Source organism: Styela clava, chromosome 4 (assembly GCF_964204865.1).
Source record: "Styela clava chromosome 4, kaStyClav1.hap1.2, whole genome shotgun sequence".
NCBI lineage: Eukaryota > Metazoa > Chordata > Ascidiacea > Stolidobranchia > Styelidae > Styela > Styela clava.
Window position 1 is genome coordinate 13513422 of NC_135253.1, and position 23932 is coordinate 13537353.

The window sequence follows — 23932 nt, forward strand, 5'->3', positions numbered from 1 at the left end:
AAATACATACTGCCATGTAAAACCGTGCTGCTACTGTTTTGCCACAATAAAATCGAATCTAGTACATCTCCCCTTTTCCCCCAGTGTGTCGTATTGCTGTCTTTATAGGTTTTCCAGAAATCGTTCAACCAAAATTGTAATTTTTCAGAATTAAAAAAAATCCACGAGAGGACATAAAATGTTTATCGTTATTTTATAATACCTGTAACTTATTCCAAGTGTAAAAACGTTCAGTATCTGTGTATGCGAAAGTAAAAAAGATAATTGTTCAATTATTTAGTAAATTTAGTTGAAATACAAAACCACTTTCAACTATGATACATATATATTTTTCATAAAATTACAGGAATATACGCCATGTTTGGTATTATATATGGCCAGTTCAAAACGTGCTGCTACAATTCTGACATGATGGAGTCGAATCTATATGTTTTTTATATATTTTTTTTTTGTAAATATATCGTAATGCTGACTTTATTGAAAGTTTTCGAGAAATCGCCCATCCAAAACTTTTATTTTTTGACATTTCCTAACGTACCCACGAGGGGACGTTAGATGTTTTTTTTTCCTATTTTATACTCTCCGATACTTAAAATCTAAATGTATTATACGTCCAATATCGCTACATGAAAACTAAAAAGATAATTGTTCAATTATTTAGCAAATTTAGTTGAACTACAAAACCACTTTTAACTATGATACTTATATACTTTTCATAAAATTACAGGAATATACGCTATGTTTGGTATTATATATGTCCAGATCAAAACGTGCTGCTACTATTCTGACAAACAATCCTACAACAATTTCTGCCCTGTGCGACACACAACGACCGCATTTCGTCACCCCTATACTTGCTTTAAATGTATTAGACGCCCAATATCGCTGTGTTAAAAAGTAAAAAGATAATTGTGGTAAATTGAGTTTGAATACGAAACCACGTTTGACTATGATACATATATATTTTTTATAAAATTACCGGAATATACGCTATGTTTGGTATTATACATGTCCAGTTCAAAACGTGATGCTACTATTCTGACAAACAATCCTACAACAATTTCTGCCCTGTGCGAAAGTTATTGCCTCACTCCAAAAGTAGTGTGATAAATTTTATTTGCAACGGTAGCAATTGCATCAGAATGCCCATTTGTTTTCTAATTCCAAGCGAGCAAAGAATCGGACTTGAAGAAAATTGTGAATTAGACACTCAAGTTTGAGCAGTCATGTAACATTTATGATTTTAGAATATTCAATATTCGCTGTTTAGATAATACATGGGTACTTTTCAAGTTTTTTTGAGGAGAATGGAAAACATTCACGACTAAAAAGTAGACAGGCCCCAGATCTGAATTGTTGTATGATTTAAATAAATTTAAAATAAATGATGAAACATTTACTCCGGGTACAATTACATAATCAAATTGAATATAAAAAAACGCAAATTTTTGTGGCAATTTCATTGAGAATGCAGCCGCAGAGCCGAGCTTACTGGCAGTGGTGAAACTTTTGTACGCGTGTGTGTGTGCAGTTATCTGCGTATTCAGTATTCGTTCATTATAGTTCATGACCTTATTACAGATCAGTTGATCGCGAGCTATTTTGAAGATTTTAGTCGAAAGCAGGTTGTCCACCCCTGGCCTACACGAACCAGCAAAATAAAGTCACAATTAATACACAACATTAGTTTATTTAAAAAAAATTCAGGCCTAGTTTCGGGCAATTTCACAATAACAATTGATACAGAGGTTATTAATAAATCCAGGACACAAAAATCAGGTTGTGCTATTAAGTGTCCGGTGATTCAATCAATCATTATAAACAAGGTTCCAATGCTAGCTAGCACACAAGAAATTTATTATTATATAGTATATACTAATACACAAATCTATTTGATTATCAATCATTTTTAATCCATATCGTAGATGAAAACAATATAAATTTCTGTGGTGAAATAATATGTATAAAACTCACTAATGCCGTGCATATCTACTGTTTTTGAAGGAAAATTTAAAACAATTGGCTATGGCTCAAACGAAATTGATACGGCCATTTCAGACGGTCGGAATACTATGTCAGCAAATGCAATCACATAAAGCCCATCAATTGATTTAAACCAGATTTTTCCACATCATCTGGGTAAAAATTAACAGCTACTCTTTTATGTGATCGAGACCTATCAAATCAATATACAGAATAGTTTTTGTAAGAAGATTTATGGACTGAATGTGGTCGAAAGGTAATATTTATTAAAATGAATAATAATGAGTGCCAGAAACCGAAGTCAACTACAAATGAATATAGTTCTACTTATTAAATCATCAGAGCTGACTAATGTCCAATCGGCAATTAAAATCATTCGCGACTCTATGCATGGTGCAATATAAATTCGAGAGATGACCGACCCAACAGAAAATATCAATTTGCAAGCCATCACAGTACCGGTTATATAATTAAGGGTAAATTCAGCTTGTTGGATCAGCAGACTGTAGATCAACCACTGACTCATTTAATCAGGGTGTGGCATACTTCGCAGCTTGTCAAGAAACAAAACAAATTTATTATACATAATTTTAAATAAAAATTGTCGATTTTTGTTAAAATTGGTCCCACAAACAGAAATTAATAATCAAATCGACGTGTGAAAATCGCAAGATTGAAGACTTGAAAATACTCTGATTTCTCTATTCAATTTTATCAAAAGTTTTGAACAATCCTGATCGTTGAAAATTTCAGATTTTAACAAATTTTTTAAATTTTGGTCATTGCTGCATATACCCTGTGGGACCCATAGAAGAATCAAATAATAAACATTCAATTATTGGAAAAGAATCAATTTCCGAATGAGCTAAGGCCTATTAAGGTATCATCATAACTAATCAAATGCAAAGCACATGAGAAAAAAATAGAAACTTGAAAGATTGGTTAGGCATTCATATTCAAATAAAATGCATTTTCTACCAACTATTATTCGCATAAATACAACTAAAAATGCTTGAAAAAACCAGCGTCACTACAATAAACAAGGCGATGAAAACTTGCCACGAGATCTTCTCTAGCACAATATCAGTGTGTGTCAGATGCACTAGTAGCTAATCTAGTTTAAAGTTGTAGAGCACACATGAGACACACACATACACACAAAACATACACCAGATTTTTTCTGCAGACTAATAAACTTGAAACGTGATTGGTCAGTTTTTGAACAACAAGATCATCGCACTTATAGAACATCGCAACCACTTTTCTTCTTATGCTTCCTTGTTTGAAGTGCAGCTCGAGTCGCTGTCTCAAAAACCTCTCTCACCCCATCCTTGGTTTTAGATGAGCATTCCAAGTAACTAAATCAGTGAAAATAGATTGACCATGTTTACAAGGGACTTGCTGGATTAATTTCTATCTGTACCTACTGCATCTTGAAATTTTTTCTCTCGAACCTTATACATTATCAAATGAACAATTCTAATTCAGGGGTGATATAAAACCTTGTTACAGACAGTGGATTTTGAAAAATATTACCCAGTGAAAACCAGTTTCATTTTCATTGATACCAGAATATTCAATCCATCCCTGGATATCTCCAAATGTATATTGATGTAGAATATTATTACTCTAAAGCTTATTCCGACAATAACATATCATATTTATGCTTTACGATCCAACAAAAAAATATTATGTGATTTGGATATACATGCCCATCTCAGGATATATTGCCATTTTGAAATTACCGTAAATAGATAATTTATATTATTTTGAAAAAAGGGAATGTTATGGTTACAGTCAAAATAAATGCCAAATGAGTTGTCTTTTGACCAAAATTTATTAGATATAGCTGTATTTATGATTGTACTAATTATTACTTTGTGGAATTCACATCTGAAATGTTATAATGTATAATAGCTTAATAATCTTACGCAAAAGCTCCAATTTTCTCTGCCATTGATCGTCCTTCATCAGATTTCACTGGTTCTTGTTTCATTTTTTGAAGTTCATGTATCGTCGAAGAATCAGAGCGCAAATCTTTCTTGTTTCCAACCAGAATGATTGGAACATTAGGACAGAAGTGTTTCACCTAATATTAGCAAAACGTACAAATTATAGAAGAGGTCAATGCGTGAAAATTTATTTTTAAGATTTCTCAAATCAAAATGTTAGAAATAAAAAAACATACAGTTTATTAATTATATAAACGATAATACAGCGAAGCTACAATAATAGCACTGCAGCCTTTTCTATCTGGCCCCAAAGTCTGGTATGGTATGTAAGTACAGGTAGAACAATATGGTTTGGTGTAAGTCTGCTAGATTAATTTCGTACTGGGCATAGGAAGTGGTTAGTGACTAAATGATTCAACAGCTCGTAGTTAAGTAGCTCTTAGAAGTTTTGATAACAAATTTCAAAAAAGGACCTTTTTCATTGCATAGAAAGAATATTTGTTGCCAAAATTTTTTACCAAGTAATTAATCAAGCAATGTTATTGAAAAATTGGAATTAACTCATGCCAGGGCCATAAAATAATCCCTAAGATTCTTAATCTATTCAACCTATTAGCATCAAACAGTCAAAGATATCGATTGAAATAATTATGTTATGTAACTCAAATTTTTCAAAAATCTAACAAGGGAAAAGAAACAACCTCCCAAATAAATATTAGACTTGAATAAGGGCATTTTTTCATGTTATAAATAATACCACAATCATATTTGAATATATCTAAGGACACACTGTACATATATGTGGATTGTTAATTGTATGGTAGACAATCTAGTATGACTGTAAATAATATTGGATAAAGCCCATTATATTCTATATATCCCTATGTGCGAGCAAAATAGCCTAAGCATAATTTCCGTTTCATAACAGGCTACAGAACACTATTTCCTGCAAGTTAGGTATTGTCTTTACACAATGTATTACCTTGATATGAAGCAATAGTTCGATCAAACATATATTTCATGACTAATAATTTATTTACAGTGACATATTGAAGATAAAAAAATCTCTAAATACTACGACTAACAAATTGTCAAAAATATGAGAAAATTAACAGTCTTGACCCAGTCAACAGAACCCCACCCAATTTTACATATTTGTTTAAATTTAATATTGTCTCATGAACAAAAGATACCCACTGACAAAAGAGAAATGATTAACTAAACCTATCATGCTATTACGTTGCTATTTTGAATAGTAAAATACCATTTTTAATCCAAAAATCATCTTTTACATCATATATTCCCCAAAATAGTTTTGAGGAAATGTCAGACAAGCTGTTTGATTAATCACTTAATTGGATGAGTTTGCTGCACCAATAAATTTTGAATCATTTCCCATGGTTCATAATATCAGTTTTATAGTTTCATGTGGACAAATATTAGGACCAGTTTTAATAATAAAAAGATTAAATCGTTCCATAACTTTATTCCAATTTGAACAAAACCTAATTCGCCATTGTAATAAAAATTTAATTCTGAAAGAAAATTTGGCACAAATAATCAATATCTAACGAGTTATGGCAGTTGAATTTATACCTCAGGTGTCCACTTCTCAGGAATGTTTTCCAGCGAATCTGGGCTGTCTATTGAAAAACACATTAATATAACATCAGTGTCGGGATAGGACAGTGGTCGCAAACGATCGTAATCTTCTTGTCCAGCAGTATCCCACAATGCCAATTCAACCTAAAAAAATTAAATGAAATCTTCAACAATATCTAATACTGAGAGAATTATTTAGAATAATCAAATGAAGGAAAATAGATAACAAACTTGACTCTTGCTCTAAAAAAAAAAAGCCCAAATTAGAATAATAAAATAGTTCATTGTCGCTTCCATGAAGTAAAAGGACTGTAATAGAACATTGATCTGTTGCATATACCGTTAGTTCCCAATTCGGTATGCAATGGGTTGGACACTAACACTAATGTCGATGTCTTACAGAAAGACCGGTTGGTTGAGATATATTGTTATCTCTCGATACTTGGGGGCTAAATAACCGAACATTGGAACTAATATTTCAGAGCTGACAAATCAACATTTTTTGGTAAACCACTAAGCCATGTGAATAACATATCAAACTTACTGTTTTACCATCAACCTCTATATCAGCGACATAGTTCTCAAATACAGTTGGTACATAAACTTCTGGGAATTGATCTTTACTAAATACAATCAAAAGACAAGTTTTACCACAAGCACCATCACCAACAATGACAAGTTTCTTCCGAATAGCAGCCATTGTATCTAAATTATCTAAGATTTAATATGTAGAAACTGTAACGAGAACTCATGATAAATTTTGTCCATAAAATAACTAGGATTGGGAGATGTTTAAATTAATTTCTACATTACGTTTGCAAGATATTAATGTTCGAACAGAATGGTTCTTCACTTGGTTCACACAACTGCACAAGGGAATGGCAACTGCTATATATCTAACATAAAATACTTAAATCTGGTAGATCAAAAATATGTTCTCAGTCCTTGACCAGAAAAAACATTAATATGTTATATTTTATAACATATATTATATATTATGTTTTAACTTTTCATATCTTGAAATATTATCAAAGTTGAATGGAATCGAGCCGGAATCAATGAATGCCAAGTTGGCACATGAATCACCTCATTCATATGCTTACACAATTGACAATGGGATTGACAGAGCTTAGTACTTTTAATCATTAGGAGACAAAGTACATTTACAACATGGAAGCATTAGATAATTTCTGCTTCTTTCAGAATGAGAAATTTGTTAGTTCTGTCAAGTAATTATTTCTTGAGCTGGGATGAACAAAACTGAATTATGTACTATTTTAAATCCACTCTGAAATAATATTTTTGAATATAAAATAGGTCATGTCCAATAAAGAACTACACACAAATCTTGATACATTTTTTAAAAATTGACTATTCAATATTTTTTGCCGATAAACATTGATTTTATTAATATACCCTTATTTATTATAATGTTGAAGAGTCACATATGAGGTTTTGTTTTGTTCGACAATTGAGAAGATTTGTTTTAGACAGTATGGCTTTTGAAAATATAATATTCCAAATTTTATGAGAATGATGTACTCAACTCATCAATTTAACTTAAATAATGTCATTAAAACATAATGTCAGTTTTGCTGCAACATTCGTATCAAAAAATTTGTTTCAGTTGCAACTGCAAACGCACATTATAGCAGTTACAATGAGTCGTTTTGAGCAATTGGATTGCACAAATTCTGAATATGTATTTTAATCCCAGTAATATCATAAAATATTGAGTAAATCAGATATCAAAAGTGATTAATGTTTGTTATGCACACAGTGTCACCCTTATTAACACAGTGATACCTCGGTAGTCGATGACCTGATAGTCAAACAATTTGGTAGTCGACCAAAAAATTTTAGTTAAAATGCTGCGTCGCTTAAACGAAAATTCGGTACTCAAACACATGAGCTTGCTGCCAAGCGAGATGACGTCAACCGAACCGTGCTCCTTGGTCATTAAAGAGAGCGATGCTCAAAATAGATGGACACAAAGGCCAAACGAAGCAGTACAGGTATGTAATCCGTCACAGTAGACTACCAGTGACTTCATGACTAACGCGAAAGCGGAACTGCCACAAGGTGCGTAATTTTAGATGACGTCATCACACCCACAAAACGAAATTTGCTCGAATGAACTGGAGCTAATACAATTTTTTTTAATGTTTTTATCTTTATTATGTACATATTTAAATATTTATTGTTGTTTAGGTACACATTTTGTTAATATTTTGGAATGCGTAAGATAGAATTTAAATAATTACCATTGTTTCTTATGGCAAAAAAGCATCTGTACTGAACAAATTATGTTCAACAACCAAGTTAATACTGTATAGATTACTATCACTCCATCACTTACTAATGTAGTATTGCATTATATATATTTCGGAAAATATTTGTGATTGGAAAAATTGTATTCAGCACTATCTGGGTTGACTGGTTGATGTAAGACAACATTGTCAAATTCGTTAGCGCTATTACAAGTCTACTACAGTACTACGTAAATAAATGTGGCTTCATACAAGACCAAGTAAACGTAAGCCATCTTGAAAAATATAGATCGTAAATATTTATATAATGTAACGATTCTAGTAATATTTCACAATTTTTTCATGGAACAAAGTGGTCGCCAGCTTATGAAGCTGAGGAAATACACCAGAGAGATAAGAAATGAATTGTCATCAAATCCATCATTGGCTCAAACCAAAATCCGAGAGTATGAATAGATCCATGTAACATTTAACAGCTTTTGAAGTTTAAATTTATTTGAAAATCTCTACACAGTTCAATTTCCAAATTGTCTTTCTACATTTTCAGAATTTAAATTTACAAGCAAGGAAAGAGATTTTATTGTCAGGCAAGACGCATAATTCAATAGGCAAGTTTATCACAGTGCAAACATAACTCAGTAACTGGTGATTTTTGAACTGTTTTTAATTTTCTAGTGTTGCAAGAGCGAAGTTGTACAAAAAAAATAGCACTTTTGGGTTTAAAATTCCAATATGCCTAATTTTTGGTTCCATTTTATACCAATTAAACATCACCCATGCATGAAATTCAAACTACTAAATACTTTTTTATGCATAAATAATTGTCCATGATGGTGACAAGAGAGAGACAGTTACCTTGTTTCTCAGGCAAAAAAATTGGGGGAAACGCATGCCAGCATGCTGGAAACTATATCCAGATATCACTGTATCATTCATATATCTGTATATTATTTCTAGTGCAACTGTTACCACTCTTATAAGTTATCTACCATTTATGCAAATCAAACTGCTCAAGAAGTCAAAAAGACACAAATCAGGGCTATCGTCTTCAATTTTTAGACTATTCAAAATACTGAAATATTTAAAGTGGTCATGGGCATAAAAATTACAGTACACTCAAACCAGCAGACTGTGTTCTCAAAAACTGGTCAGCCAATACACAGACTACGGTACTGGTCTATCAGTTCAGACGAGTTAAATGCACCAATGGTCAGGATTGAAGCTTTGTTATAACAGTAACCAGAGGCAAGTAAATCGCGGAATTGCCGTTAGCTGAATGGCAAGAAATACAATACTAGCTGCACAGACACGAAACAGCACAAAGACCTGAAGACCGCCAACAAGAATCAAGCCACAATCGTCATCAGGACACACGAATAAAAGACAATCAGACAAAGAAACGCCACGCCCTATTTCTCTTTCAGCCATTTTCATTTCAGTGCTGAGACCAAAATTATTCGTTTGCATTCTTGTTGAAATTTCGACCATAAAATGGGGAGAATAAAGTTACGGAAACCTCGCCGACATTTTACTCAACAACCACACCTCTTTGCGTTTTGTTTGTCGAAACGGAAGTCATAATCATCATGGCGGAAAACTATAATTTTAGTTATGCATCACTGATTTCAATACGCCTAGTTTGCCTGGAAACTGGGTAACATTGAATATGTCGACAACTACAGAATATGCGATGAAGGCGAAATAGAGTTTGCCCGGCGAGGAAATATGCCTGAAGTGAGCGCTTTCGATATTTCTGAGTCCCAACTTAAGTAATTAGTTTTGCTGGACTCCATAATTTATTCACATATATTTTCATGTAGTAATGTATAATGAATCATTTAATTCCCTGTGATAAATGAATTACCATTTCGAACTTGTCCTGTGCCCACATGATGGAACTCTATAATCTATTCATATATATACTCATGTAGTACTGTGTAATCAATTATTCAATTCACCGTGATAAAGAAATTGTCATATTGCCGTACTTGTTCTGAGCACCCATGCATGAACTCCATAATTCATTCACATATATTTTCATGTGGTACTGTTTAATGTGGGATGAATATAACTTTCACTGTGAAATTATGAAATAGATAAATTAATTTGACAATTTTTATACCAAACCTTGTGCGTCACACATTGAACGAAAAGATAAAGATGTTGGATAAGTGTAGTTTATTTAAAGTATTATGTCAAAGTTTATTAAATAGTTCATCTGTAATTTTGATTCATATATAATTAGTACTGCTGTAAGATCCATTTTATATTGTTTATATATGCGTATCTCGAGACTTGCAAAATGTATCAACCTAAAGTCCTTTTTTTCTTTGTATTTAATGTTGGTGGTATTGTTTGACTTAATGCATCCCATATACCAAACTTCCATCTACAAAATTAAATTCAATGAATTTGAAAATCTATTTGGGTAATTCCCTCTATTCTGTTTTTGATCAGATTATTCCTGTATATAATGTATATAGTTTTTTTTTATATTTATGCGTCCATATTGTAACAGAACCCGTTTCAATTTCTTTATTAAAGTATTTGAATTGGGTGGTAACTGACTCAAATGACCGTATATGGTTGATCGTTATCACCCAGTCATATACCGAAAACTGCATTATGTATTGTTTTAATATTTATCTTATCATCATTATGTTTTCTGATTTGAAAAAAAAAATTCTCTCTCTTCACAACTTTTTCACCTTTGTGAATAAATTTTTTTTTCAACTTTGTGATTAGTATAAGTATGAGTTTATTTCGATTACCCGAAACAAAACAAAAAACACGCAAAACAATACAATGAACACACAATATTTCACACACGAACAAATATTTGAAAAAATATAAAAACACGAACGTGTGTAGTTCGCGCGTCCAACTTTGGTAACATAAACCCACTACAGACACGGTAATAAATAAATTTTAAATGTCGTCTCATGGAATTCTTTAGTTTAAATAAAATTAGATGTGAGTGCTGTGGTGTACGATAGTTCCGTATAAAAAAACTGGCTATTTCTACTCCCTTTGTTCTTTGCGATGCAAGTATGTAAAATTGAAATTGCATTGCAGCTAGCCAGAACGTACAGTAATAATAAATAGTTATTATTAATCGAATCCTGTTTTTTGTTGTCTACCATTTGTAGTGTAAATTGCTTTTAATTTTTGTAGTCCATTTGTTTCCGGGTTCACAGACCGAGTTCAATGATACCGGTAGTTTGCGATCTTCGATCTTTCAATTTCCAACTTGATACAGGTAACGTGTAAATATATACTACTACTATGAGTCGTATGACTTATTTAAAATGCAAATTAATTAGATTAGAACACTGCACCGGTATCAATACGTTCAATAACAATTATTTGTTTTGATGCTTTCATTAAGTTTGATGTCATGACCGACATACTCGCTTCCTTTACTGTGTTTTCCGTCACTAGTTCTTCTAATTTTTTGACAATGCACTTTCTATATTCTTCACCAGCTAATTGATTACACATGATTTGTATTTCTTTTTTGATGCATCCATTTTGTTATAAAAATGTACACTTTTTTGTTTTTTCCACAAATAATTTACCAGCCTGTTACATCGTACATTTCAAATTTCCTCCACCACCAAGTCCATGCATCTGGAACAAATAACTGGCTAATTAATCTCATACCGTACTCGGCATAAACTGGCAACATGATGAGAGGCCGTGGTTCGCAGGATGGTGGTTCGTGGGATGGTGGTTCGAGAGTCCGTGGTTCGCGGGGATGAACCTTGCTTTTGCGGGGATGAACCTTGCTGATTCAAATAATAGGTAATTTATTCGTATTCATATATTGATTACTATTTGTGTATTTGCAATAACTGCCTTAAGTTTGAGGCTGAACCGTTGTGGATTTGAATAATAGTTTATTTATCCATATTTACATATTGAGTACTTGTTGTGTATTTGCAATAACTGCCATCTAATATTGAAGCTGAACCCTTGCTGATTTGAATATTAATGTATTTATCCATATTTATATATTGAGTACTATTTGTCTATTTGCAATAACTGCATTCTAATATTGAGGCTGAACCCTTGCTGATTTGAATAATAGTTAATTCATCCATATTTATATATTGAGTACTATTTGTCTATTTGCAATAACTGCCATCTAATATTGAGGCTGAACCCTTGCTGATTTGAATAATAGTTTATTTATCCATATTTATATATTGAGTAGCCTACTATTGTGTTTTTGCAAAAAATTGTCATCTAATTCGGGGGCTGAGCCCTTTCCCGACTATTTGTGTATTTGCAAAAACTGCCTTACCTTCACATCATTCATTCATCCGTATTCTTTATATTGAGAACTATTTTGTGCATTTGCAAAATCTTTTGTTTATTTGAATCGCTACTTCAAAGAATGTTTATTTATCCAAATTTCCACTTATATATGAGGGCTACTTGTATATTTGCAGAAACTGCCTTTTATTTGCCAGGCTGATTTATTGCTGCTCCAAATAATAGTTATCGTTTACCAATTTAAATATTGGGTTTTAGTTTTTCATATGCCACAGTTTTCGTCTTGTTTGAAAGGCTTACTCCCTCACTGCTTCAAATAATAGTTATACAACCTGAATTGTATTTATATATATGACTATTGATTGTATGTTTACCAAAATTGTTTCTTATTTGGGGTAGCCTATATAATAGTTTTGCAGTCACCCATTTGCCAGAAATCTTTCTTGTTGTAAGGCTGATTCCTCTCATTAAACAATTGTTTTTACATGAGTACCATGTTGTTTATCTCCTGTAATTTTTTCGTACATGTAAGGCTCGCTCCTTGCTGATCAAACAATTGTTATGTGTCCAAATTTGCATTTGAGTATAGTAGTCCAATAGCCATAATTGTTCTTTATTTTGTGGGGCTTACTCCTCACTTTCAAATAATAGTGTAATAGTTGATTTCCCAAACTGTTTCATTTCACAAATCTCATTCATTCAAAAATTGATTTCACGGAGAAAAAATTATTTACTTTTTTAAATTTATGTTAATCTGTACATGCGACTCAACCCATCTCCTATTTTCTCATTTTGTTTTCAATCAATACAATTGTCATTGGATATGAAATTTGTATCCCGATTGCAGGCAATCTAAATTAGATAACGGTTTTAACGTTAGGTTTCACCAATGACATTAAACAACATGATGCGCAACTCCGGCATTTTTGTCCGAAGATCGTATTCGATAGCACGCTCCAATGCACATACTTGACGAGACGAAAACGAGCGGATGTGTGCTGCTTTCAAGGCGTAGCACGAATGGTGTTCGTGCCTGCTTTGACAGTTGTTGTCGATTTTAATGATATTTTTAAAAGTTGGGGTAAAAAGAAATCGGTAAAAGGTAAGGTGAATACTATTGTTGTATATCACACCCGGGCATCACACTGTTAAGTACATGTGGGAAAGCCAGCCTTTGTCAAATACTACGAAGTTATTAATTCAGTACGGTACGTAGTTGCCCATTTGCCGAAATTACATATTTACTTACCCCTTATGGTTTCAAATAGTTCATGCACCTCCAGTTAGATTTTTTTAATCAGTGAGGATATATACTCATTGTTGATTGCTGCTCATTGTAACATACTATTACGCATTCACTTTTATTTGCGTATTGAATCAAAGTGTTAACAAGTTCACCTAACATTTCACTCATACCGGTCTATATTGTATAGTCTGATTTCTCAAGTATTTGGAGCCACGAATGCTTGTAATTTTCTGACTAAACCCTTTTATTAGTTGGTTTATATACCAAATTCAGTAAAATATTTTTTAAATAAAACATGAGATATTGGATTTATTAGCTTTTCCACTCTGAATCATATAGACTGCTTTATTTATTCTTAACGAAAATAAATCTCCTCTCTTTCTTCAGATGTGAAAGTTGTGGACAAACCTGTCTAAGCATTGTGAGACTCTTGCAGCACAAGAGGCAATAGCAGAAATAGTAAGTATATCAATCAAGAAATTAAGCCGACATAAAGCAAAACTTTCAACTATTCGTCTAATCTCAATTTCCTATTATTTGTTCACAGGACAACTATAGCAGACGGGGAGATATCAGAAGTCTGGCGACATATCAGTGACAGTGTGATTCCAAGAAATATAATGCAATTGAAAATAGAAAATCAACCTATGGAGGCATGCAAAGGCATTTGACCCTCCGGTAGAGTTGTGTATGGCCCCCACATCCTGCAGGGCTTGAGGAAAATAACTAAAAATTCCAAAGCGTAAGATTGCATAAGCGGTCTTATTTGTAAAAAGGCACAAAACACGCCAGACATACTTAAAACAGCTTTGGAAATGAGGATTACGGGTACCTCACTGCACCTGTGTTATATTTGGTTCATCAACTTTTGGTAGTACTATAGAAGAAATTCCGGAAGGGGTATAATCATCATTCATGATAAAATACTATCATATATTTTTTGAACAACTTCAATCTAGACCAGGGATCTCAAACTCGCGGCCCCAGAGAACTTCCAGTGCGGCCCTCGAACGCTTAACAATAATTGTTATAGTATTTTGGAAGTTTTTTTTTTATCTAAATGTAATAGATTTTTCAAACCTTCTAAAGTGAAATTGATTATTCACACAGAAAACAATTTACTGAAAGTAGTTTTGGAATATTAATTTTTTTGTCCACATTTTGACACAATTAAGAATACACATCAAGCTAGCAAAAGAATACTTGAATAAAACACTTGAGTAATTAAATTAAACGCAAAGTACATGAAGAAGGTGGCATTTTCGAAGAAAACATTTCTGCTCTTCACAAAATTCTGAAGCACATTGTTTAATTTGTCATATTTCCATCGATACAATCAAAAAACACAATAAGCTCAGCAGTCAATATGACAAATTCGAAGACCAACTTCGAACAGAAAATTTCCATGTGTTTGTATATTAATATAATTATACAACGACTTAGTTACTAAAAATCAATATCAATAATAATTCAAGCAATCCTATGCCACGCAATGTAGTGCGAAATGTCTTGTCGAAAAAATCTGTCATTTGTTTTTTTACTGATCTATACATGAAATGATAAAAGTAACTTTTTTGCATTACTGGAATTAATTAAACATTCGTAAAGATCCAGATAAACCCATGATCACGTGGCCTCGTTAGTTAGAGTTGGTACTATAAAATCATTTCAGACTGGCCTTAGTATGCTGGTGACACAAAAAAGATGCCAAACGCCAGGACAAATGTAATTATTAAAACATTGAGTTTATACTGTAGTATTTTTGTTAATTTTAGGTTCATATATTTAGATTAAGTTATTTTTAGTGTATGTATTATTCTTTCCTTATTCAAAGCTTGTTCAAAAATGATTTTGATGGTTGTACATAGAATTTTACGATTTTTTATAATAAATACTGTAACTTGCAAATGTTGCAATAATAGTGGAATGCAAATATTAATATGTAATTGCATTTGAAATTGAAGAAAATAATAAAACTTAATCCAACTGTTTAGTTGCATCACAATATATGTCACAAACTAAAACTATCTTAAAAATATCTTTTGAGTATACATTATCAAAAACTGTTTGCGGCTCTTTTTACAATTTTCAAAATGCAATGCGGCTCTCGAAAACCCATGAGTTTGACACCACTGATCTATTCTAGACGATTCAAGCATTGCTTTGGGAAATTATATCACTTCAATTAAATTGAAATAATCTCGCTATATTAAATACAAAATCGTTGCTATCATAAAGGTAAACCAATTCAGCCACTCGAAATATATTGGCCTTCACAAAGCAATGGAGGCAAAATTGAGAGTTCATGAGCTATGAACATTTGTTCTTTTCTTTGTCTTGAACTTTCCATACTCCACAGCCCCTATTAATTTTTATTAATTTTAATTACCATGTGATGGTCATACATATCTTTAACTTGTATTTTCTGTCATGATGTATTATCTCAATGTGCCAAACTATTAATTAGTGTGCATATTTTGCTTCCAGATGACATAAATGTATTGTCACGTTTATTACCTCAGCTTGGAGTATTGACAAGAAAAAGGTGCCAGTAAATTAGGTAAAAAAATTTTCAACTCATTGTTATAATCAGAATTCACAATCAATAGGAATTATAAACAGCCAACAATCAGTGAGAATTATATGCAAAATCCCTCAGAATAAATTTGTCTAAAATCGGAGGAAGGCAAAAAATATAGGTAGTTTCCATTCACACAAGCATTTCAAGAAGACTTGCTCGAGCCAAACTAAATGAGCATCGTCAGGTGATCGGTAAGGCTGCAAGTTGAATTCAGCCCTGCAACCTCCTGCATAGAAGATAATATTAATTAGTGGGCTATGAGCTAAATTCCTAAATTTAAACAAACCTATCTACGATGCATTATGTACCAGCAATGTTACCTACGATTAACTGAATATGTAATATGTCTAATAAATTCACCTACAAAAGCAAGTTCGATAGGTGCAAACTTTGTGTTATGGAATTGTATCGCAGCACAGTTTTGTATGACACCCTCTTTAAATGAAATTTCAATGATTAAGCGCAAACATTAAAATTACTAACTTTGAACTTTGTCATTATCTGCAAAATGTTCCACACAAATCTTTCCGCTATCGCGTTTGTAATCTTCTCTGATAAAAAAAAAGTCTATGATGTCCAGAATTGCTCTTTACAGCTTGCCTGTTATTCCAGCTTTCCAAGTAAGCAAAACTTCTTAGATATAGAGATTATTTTGTTTCGTTACAGACGCAAAAAGGCAGGTACTACACGTAAAAAAGACGCCGAGTAGCAAAAGCGAGCGGAAAACGGACGCGAAAGGCGACGAGAAATATGTGCATTGGAGCGTATCATGAAATACAATGTTTTGCCTGTAGTCTTATGGAGTGACGTCAGAGTTGCCTATCATGTTGTTTAATGTCATTGGTTTCACATATCATCACATGGAATGTCAAAACGATAAATAGCATCCCGATCTCGCTTACATATGTTTTCCAAATATGTAATCATGACGGATGCTACAATATTTTTACAATATCGTGATTTAACCTCTTCATAAATTATTCTCCCTACACAAAATCAATGCAATATTTCTTCAAATGAAATAATGGGTTTCTTAGTTGTATCATACGACATTTATTTTGTTTGTTTTATAACTTTTTTGTTTTGCTGTTTGTACATTCAACATGTGTATTTGTATATATAGATGTTAACATCCTGAACAATTGCTTAGTTCATTTTTTTGTTTTGTTTGTTTTTTCAAATTTTGTTTTGTGAACTTTATAACCATTTCTAATAGTCATATTTTACTGTGAACTTATCAGCGTAAACTTGGAGGGGACTGACTTCGATGACCGCATGGTCGTATCGCTCCTTCCAGTCTATACCGAAAAAAGTATATTTTTTTATTGCCATTATTTATTTATTATTATGACTGTTCTTTTCTGGTTGACGAAATAAATCTCTCTCTCTCTCTCATATGAACAAGTCGTCTTATCGACTTCCTCTCCTCGGGATAAATATGTAAATCCTCCGCCTCCTCAGTTTACTCCTTTTTACATGTTGCTTTTGATAACTGCAACCGAACTAAACTAAGTGAGGACAAAGTGACAGATAAGTTATCTGATTTATACTTACATTTTGCAAACATAACTAGAAACCAACAAACAACACTCAAAGTGCCGAAATTAGTCAGCGTTCACAATCATTAAAAACTTGAGTGAATACGGTGTCTGAGCGACCACCCAAATTTTGAGTGTTACGTCACTATTTACTGCTTGCTGAATAGATATTGTCACGGAAATAAAATAGGAAGTCAAGGATCGGAATTCGAAGCTTCTAACAACTTACGAGCGACGCATTGGTTCTTCGTTGCCATTTTGTTGATCTTAACATAAAACTAAAATGTAGCAAAAATAAAATTTCAATTGTTTATCCATTGAGTTTATATACCTCAATGATATTATCTGAAAACTAGGTATCGGAAGGTATGGCGTTTGACCCTTGACCGGTTGACAGGGAAACATGACGCTCTCAGGTATACAAGTTATTGAGGTCCGGGTCTAAAAAAGTCACAACTGTAACGTACTGGTAAATGTCCGCCAACTTTCATAGTCAATATAGTCGACATGCTGAAAGGAGAAGCTGTTGAAATCCTGTCCAATGCTGGATTTCAAGAACGGGACCCAAATTCCGTGGTTAATTTGGCTCGAGCAAAAAAGTCTGTTCGGTTTTCCTTCATCAGAGCGAAAGATGCAAACGCAGCAAGAAATCATTGTGCAGCCATTGAAATATCGAGGCATGTAAGGGGTTATTTATGTAGGTGAGTACAATGCTTGCATATTTTCATTGCTTGCTGAAGATATAAGAGATATACACATAAAGAGTTAGCATGGGTACTTTAACTGTTTAAGAACAACAATTACTGCATTATATAGTATTGAATCTAATCCTGTTACTGTGTAATCAATCATAATATTCATGTTTCTGCTGTCATGTGAAATAAATAGGACAATGCAATAAGGAAAACAGACATTAATGCAATGTCATGAAAAGGATTTAAAAAGTTAAAAATACAAGTGCAACTAAGATGTTGTGCTCATAGTCTTCATTTTGATATAATACTACTTCTAAAGAGCGACCCATTCTGGTGAAACTCAAAAACATCAATATTAAGATATTCTCAAAGCACAGAAATGCTGGTGACTCTAAACATCAATGCTCCAAACTGTATAGTATCTGTTTCTTACAGTTTTATGATTTAGTTATACAATTATCTTTAAAACATTATCATTTACTTGGTCAGTTAACATTTTGTCTGAAACCTATTAGATCCTGGGTATTGCCACAGATTGACAAAGGACAAACAGAAGGCCGTTTGTAACATGATTCTACTAATATCATAGACCACTTCTTTGGCCTTATAACTACTAAAAATATAATATATGTTTGTATGTATTTTCCAAGCTTCAAATTTTGGCACAACAATATATATGTAGCATAGATTTTAATTTTCCATGGCTTGTATTATATTATGTCAATGTGAATCTTATATTTTAAATATAGGATTCATCTCAAAGAACTTTTCTCTCAGAATGATGACAATGTTGAAGAACCTGTACCTGTAATAAAAGAATTGACACAAAGTAGAGATGTTGAAAATGAAATATCGATGGTCACTGATCCATCTTCAGATATTTCAAAACCATCTGTAAATATTTCTGCTCATTCAGTAAGTTCTATACGGAATATTTCAGTTGCATCACCTCAAGCAGTTGTAATAATAATTTAGTTTATGTTATTGGAAGCCACTAACAGACTAAGGACAGCTGTTTTGTCTAGCACAAAGTAATGATGATTATATGCTGGATTGCTTGTTTAAAACCAATTCATCAAAGATGGCTGTACCACACAGTCAATTTTGCTTGTATTTTCTCGATACTTGATGTCTGGACATTTAACGGGCATTGTGGTCTAGTGATTAAATCATTAGACTTAACGACGATGCATTCGCAGGTTTGAAATCTCAGTTCCAAACTACACAACTTGGGTCCAAATCCCAAGCCCCAACGTCACCCAGAGTGTATTAAATTAGGTAGGCAATGCCGAAACAGAAAGCTTCCGGATCGTCCAAAAAAAATAGTAGAAAGTAGCTACTTTCATATCAGTGACTGTTGATGCAGAGCAAAAGAGGTTTGACTAGGGTATATAAATTTCCTTATGCTAAACAGATATGAAGGAAAGCTGTGCATGGATTCCAAAATGTATCTATACATTATATATATCTGTGCCACAGCTATCAATCTGTGTTAACGATATCAATGAGCGCTATAGGCATATACTCCATATAGTCATAAACAGTCTGGATAGTATTTCTATGCCGACTAAAAAAAATTTCATCCATTTGTTTTCCTTAAGGAAAAAGAGCAGAAAACATCATCAAATGACATTGTTAAAACAATATCTAGTGATACGACTGGGTATGCTGCCACAACTGATAAGACAGGTAGGCATAAAAAAATTTGCTATATTATTCGATTCATGTATAAGATAGACTCAATATTGGTGAATTCTTATCTGCTCAGCACAGGGTCATAAGCACTCACTTCTAGAAGGTAGAAATTTTGCAGATAAGAAATTGAAATTAACTAAGCAAACTTTCAAATTCAAAATTCTACAAATTTTGCTGGGTTATATTAATTTAGTAAAATAGTGTCAAAAAAGAAATTCAAAATATAAGAATTTCCTTTTTGACTTCATCTAGCTTTATGATGGCTTGACTGCATTTTTGTTGCAGTAATCGTTTATAAAATAATATTGCAGATGGATCTCTTGAAGCGGACAAGTCTACTTTGTCTGGGATAACGTCAGGAACTGAGGGAAAAGAAAGTGTCAAAATATCATCACCAAAACAAATAATTTCAAAGCGTGATAAACTTAATCATCCAAGCCTTCAACAAACATCAATCAAACGTCAGTATACAAGACCTCAAGCAGCTACTGTTATACAAAAAGCATGGAGAAGGCATATTGTAAGGCTACTTTTGAATGTTTTTTTGATATCATCCAGATTTGCCTTGTCTCAGGTCAATCTATATGCCCACAAGTTTACAAGTTATCTTCTGTTCATTTTTTCTGTCACTGAAAATCTAATTGGTATTATTTTGTGAGTAATCAAGTATTCGAAAACTATAAAAACTGATATTTACCTCCAAGAGTATAAAGCTGTCTATTTTGTGTCATATTCAATGAATTTTCTTACATATACAACTAATTACAATAAAAAGATACAAACAATGAAGATCAGAAAAAATGTTTTTTATAAAATGGTCGTTTTCTCATTTGATCATATCAATGCATAAGATATTATATATAGTGAAGTGGTTTATAATTTTACTTCGATACAGGATATGCAAGTGTTTCGCTACTATAGAGATTTGATTAATTTCCGAAAACAAGGAAGTCCAGCTTTAATGTTACGCTGTATCAATCCTGCTGAAGCAAAATTACTTGATGCCGCCACAGGAACACACATCAAGTTTCGACTTGCTGGGGTAATTTCATACTTTTTAAATCATAAGGTAAACGATGAAATTTTAACACCTTGTAATATTTTTCATGTTATGGTTAGTTTGTGTGTTCTATATATTTGAATGGATTGATCTTCAGAATTCTTTTGCGATTTTACTGGAATAATACTATAAACAGCATATAGAAATATTTATCAAAGTTTTGACACACAGAGCCCATTCAGCAGACACCCAGACACATTAACCATCAGACGCTCTGCTGTCATAAATTTTCTGTAAGCATCTCCTACTTTGTTAAAAATAAAATTTAAATCTAAGAACTTGAAATTTGCTCTTTATCAAAGACTTTTCAACAATACCTTTCTCATTGCATTCTAGGACAAATTTCCACCGAATATATATTATAAAATATATACTCACCGACCTGTTGTGGATATGTGTGCCAACAGTCCCAAAGATTATACGAAGCCTGATGCAAAACAAGCAACATCGAAACAGATTCATACAAAGTAGGTTTATAATTTATTTGTTGCCACTCTAGTTTTTTGATATTGTGAGATCGTTGAGAAGAAATACCATACCAACTTTTTCACGTTAATTGTTTATCCAGTTTTCTTTAAAATAATTTGCATTTGAATATTTTAATCAGCAGTATTCCCAGAGTTGAATTAGCAAAATGATTAATAGCCATCAATACAACGTTCTCCGAAGGATAAATTTCAAATTTATAACATTTGTATTTACTAATCAGAAACATTATATATCCTGATACTGAAAAAGATGGCTGGTATATGAGGGTGGAAAATAATGGATGGAGGTTGGTTTCAGACAGATTGATTCATGCAGCAATGGTGAGTGTTTTCTTTTAAAATAATATTTCTATATATGCAATAATAAGTGATATGTGTCTTCAAATTTATCAATAACATGGTCATTGTTTTCACAAAACTTGTTCGAGCTCTCATCTTTCAATATTTTCTGACTGAATTTATTAAGGAAATTCCTGTTTCTTTTTTCAAAAAATGAAACAATGTAATAACTGGAAAATTTGGTAAATATGTTATGGGTGCTACTGAAATTTTATTTGTTCAGATGGGATATTAATTTTATTTTTGTGTCGAACAAATCTATAATCTACAAACTGCAATGTTGTTCAACTAATTGTCGTATGCTAATTTGTTGGTATTTTTGCGATAATTATTTTTGTATTTATATTATATTTGTAGGACCCAACTACCTGGGAAACTTCAAAGAAGACAGTTGAGTTTCATCACGACAAACTTGTAAGAAAATCAGATTTGGAAAGACGTAGAAGACAAAAGAAAATAGCATGGATGCATAAGATGTACAAGTAAGAAACTATACAAGATTAATATAAATATCTATTGATGGAATACATATTTGGAAAATCACTCCTCATCGATGCAGATTACTTTTTACCACGTCATATTAGCAAAATTATTTCACATATGTAGGGTTGGTAGTATTCATATTCTCTGAATAGTTTTCCAATCTTCAAAGTTGGTTGCTATTACGATGTTCATAGAATATTTATCATATCATTGGTTTGTTTATATAGGCAAGGAATGCTACAAGTAAAAATAGAAGATTCAGAAACAAGTGAATTAGTAAAGAAAGCAGCTGACGGTTTGATAAATACTGTTGACTCTCATGGACCTGATGGAGTAATGGATTGGGAGGTAACATTTTTTCATTGACTTTGGGTGTCAGAAGTAGAATACTTGTACCTCTTACTGTACTTCAAAAAATGAGACTATTTTTTGCATTGGTAAAAAAAATTTGAGAAAATTACTTTGGTGTGTACAAGCTATCTTTAATGCATTTATATTTTTGCATAAAATTTTGACTTAGTTTACCGCTATTGACGAATTTTGCTTTGGCTCCTACTCTGTCGTGTTTACGATTCTGACTCCACAGCCTTGCTATCACAAATACAAATCAAAGCAATTCTGAAACTTGGAGCTTTCAATTTCTTGTACTTTTTTCCAAGGTGGATGAATTATTGCAATGGACAACTGCCCTAAATTTTGATGATTATTTGGAAGGGTGGAAGGAGACAGCAACAAGTAACATTTCGGAATACGAGGTGGAAGAAATGATTTCAGCAAAAGCTTCTAAATCAAATATTGCATTAGAAATGCAATATGATCCTTATCCACCATACCCAGACCTTTCCATCAACAAAAAGGAACGTCCAACATCTTACACAGCAATGCAAGTTGAACAACCTTTACTAAACTCTTAGTTTTTGCAACACTGCCAACGTTCATCACTATTGAAAATAATCTGTAAAATTTAAGGTTTTGTGATCATGGATCGCGCAACTTTGTACTTACTTACCGTAAATAAACTAATGTTTTATTGAATACCAGTATTTTTCGCAAACCTTGTTCTTCATTATGCAAGATATCATTATTAATAAAAGATTGCAGAGAAACAATTAAAATCATTGTCAATCAGGGTTAGAGTCTTTTTCAATGGGGCCATGTTCCTTGCTTTTCTTCTGTAAAAATTTGGAATTCTTATTGAAAAGCTTGTTTCCTTGGAGTGTTGTGATTGGATCTTACGACTTTAAGCATACAAAACAATTTTGAATTATTATTCACTTTGCATCACCTGTCATTTGACGTAACTTGCATTAAATAGCCCATATCAAGGACGTATCTAAATAATTGACCAATATGAAGAGAATGCCATTCATTTCTGTATAAGAATTTGCTCATCACCACCATCTTGCGAAAGGGCGGCCTGCCTTGTCAAGGATGCACTATTCTTAATTCTGCATCCCAGAATGTATAAATTTGAAATGAATAATAATACAAAGGCGACAACTTATGATTAACACATGATTTTTGTCGCAAAATTAATGCGTCTGTGATCACAAACACAAAGGGTGAAAGCAAAAGATCCAGTATTTATGATACCTTCGCAGCCTTGACTTCATATTGTTAAATATTAGTGCAATAAGAAAAGAATGGGACTAAATTTGGGGCTTCAAGTGAGAGAATTTTCGAATACAAGGCAATCCGGACCATTGCTTTCATGGACTCATA

The 23932-nt window shown here is 32.6% G+C and overlaps 2 protein-coding genes across 2 annotated transcripts; one reads left to right on the forward strand and one right to left on the reverse strand.

Moving 5' to 3' along the window:
• Window positions 1-1670: 1670 nt before the first annotated feature.
• LOC120326040 (transforming protein RhoA) lies at window positions 1671-6289 on the reverse strand. Its single transcript, XM_039392249.2, has 4 exons — window positions 6082-6289; window positions 5532-5681; window positions 3915-4072; window positions 1671-3341 (listed from the first exon to the last, which is right to left on the reverse strand). Exons 1-4 carry the CDS (start codon window positions 6235-6237, stop codon window positions 3224-3226), a joined length of 582 nt encoding a protein of 193 aa, XP_039248183.1. The 5' UTR covers window positions 6238-6289; the 3' UTR covers window positions 1671-3223.
• An 11133-nt stretch (window positions 6290-17422) lies between these two features.
• LOC120325885 (uncharacterized) lies at window positions 17423-23714 on the forward strand. The gene is made up of 10 exons (XM_039392061.2): window positions 17423-18151; window positions 18895-19060; window positions 19747-19834; window positions 20152-20360; window positions 20736-20882; window positions 21237-21367; window positions 21610-21709; window positions 22085-22209; window positions 22438-22558; window positions 22870-23714. The coding sequence occupies exons 1-10, from the start codon at window positions 17958-17960 to the stop codon at window positions 23122-23124; spliced, it is 1536 nt and encodes a 511-aa protein (XP_039247995.2). The 5' UTR covers window positions 17423-17957; the 3' UTR covers window positions 23125-23714.
• Window positions 23715-23932: the final 218 nt, after the last annotated feature.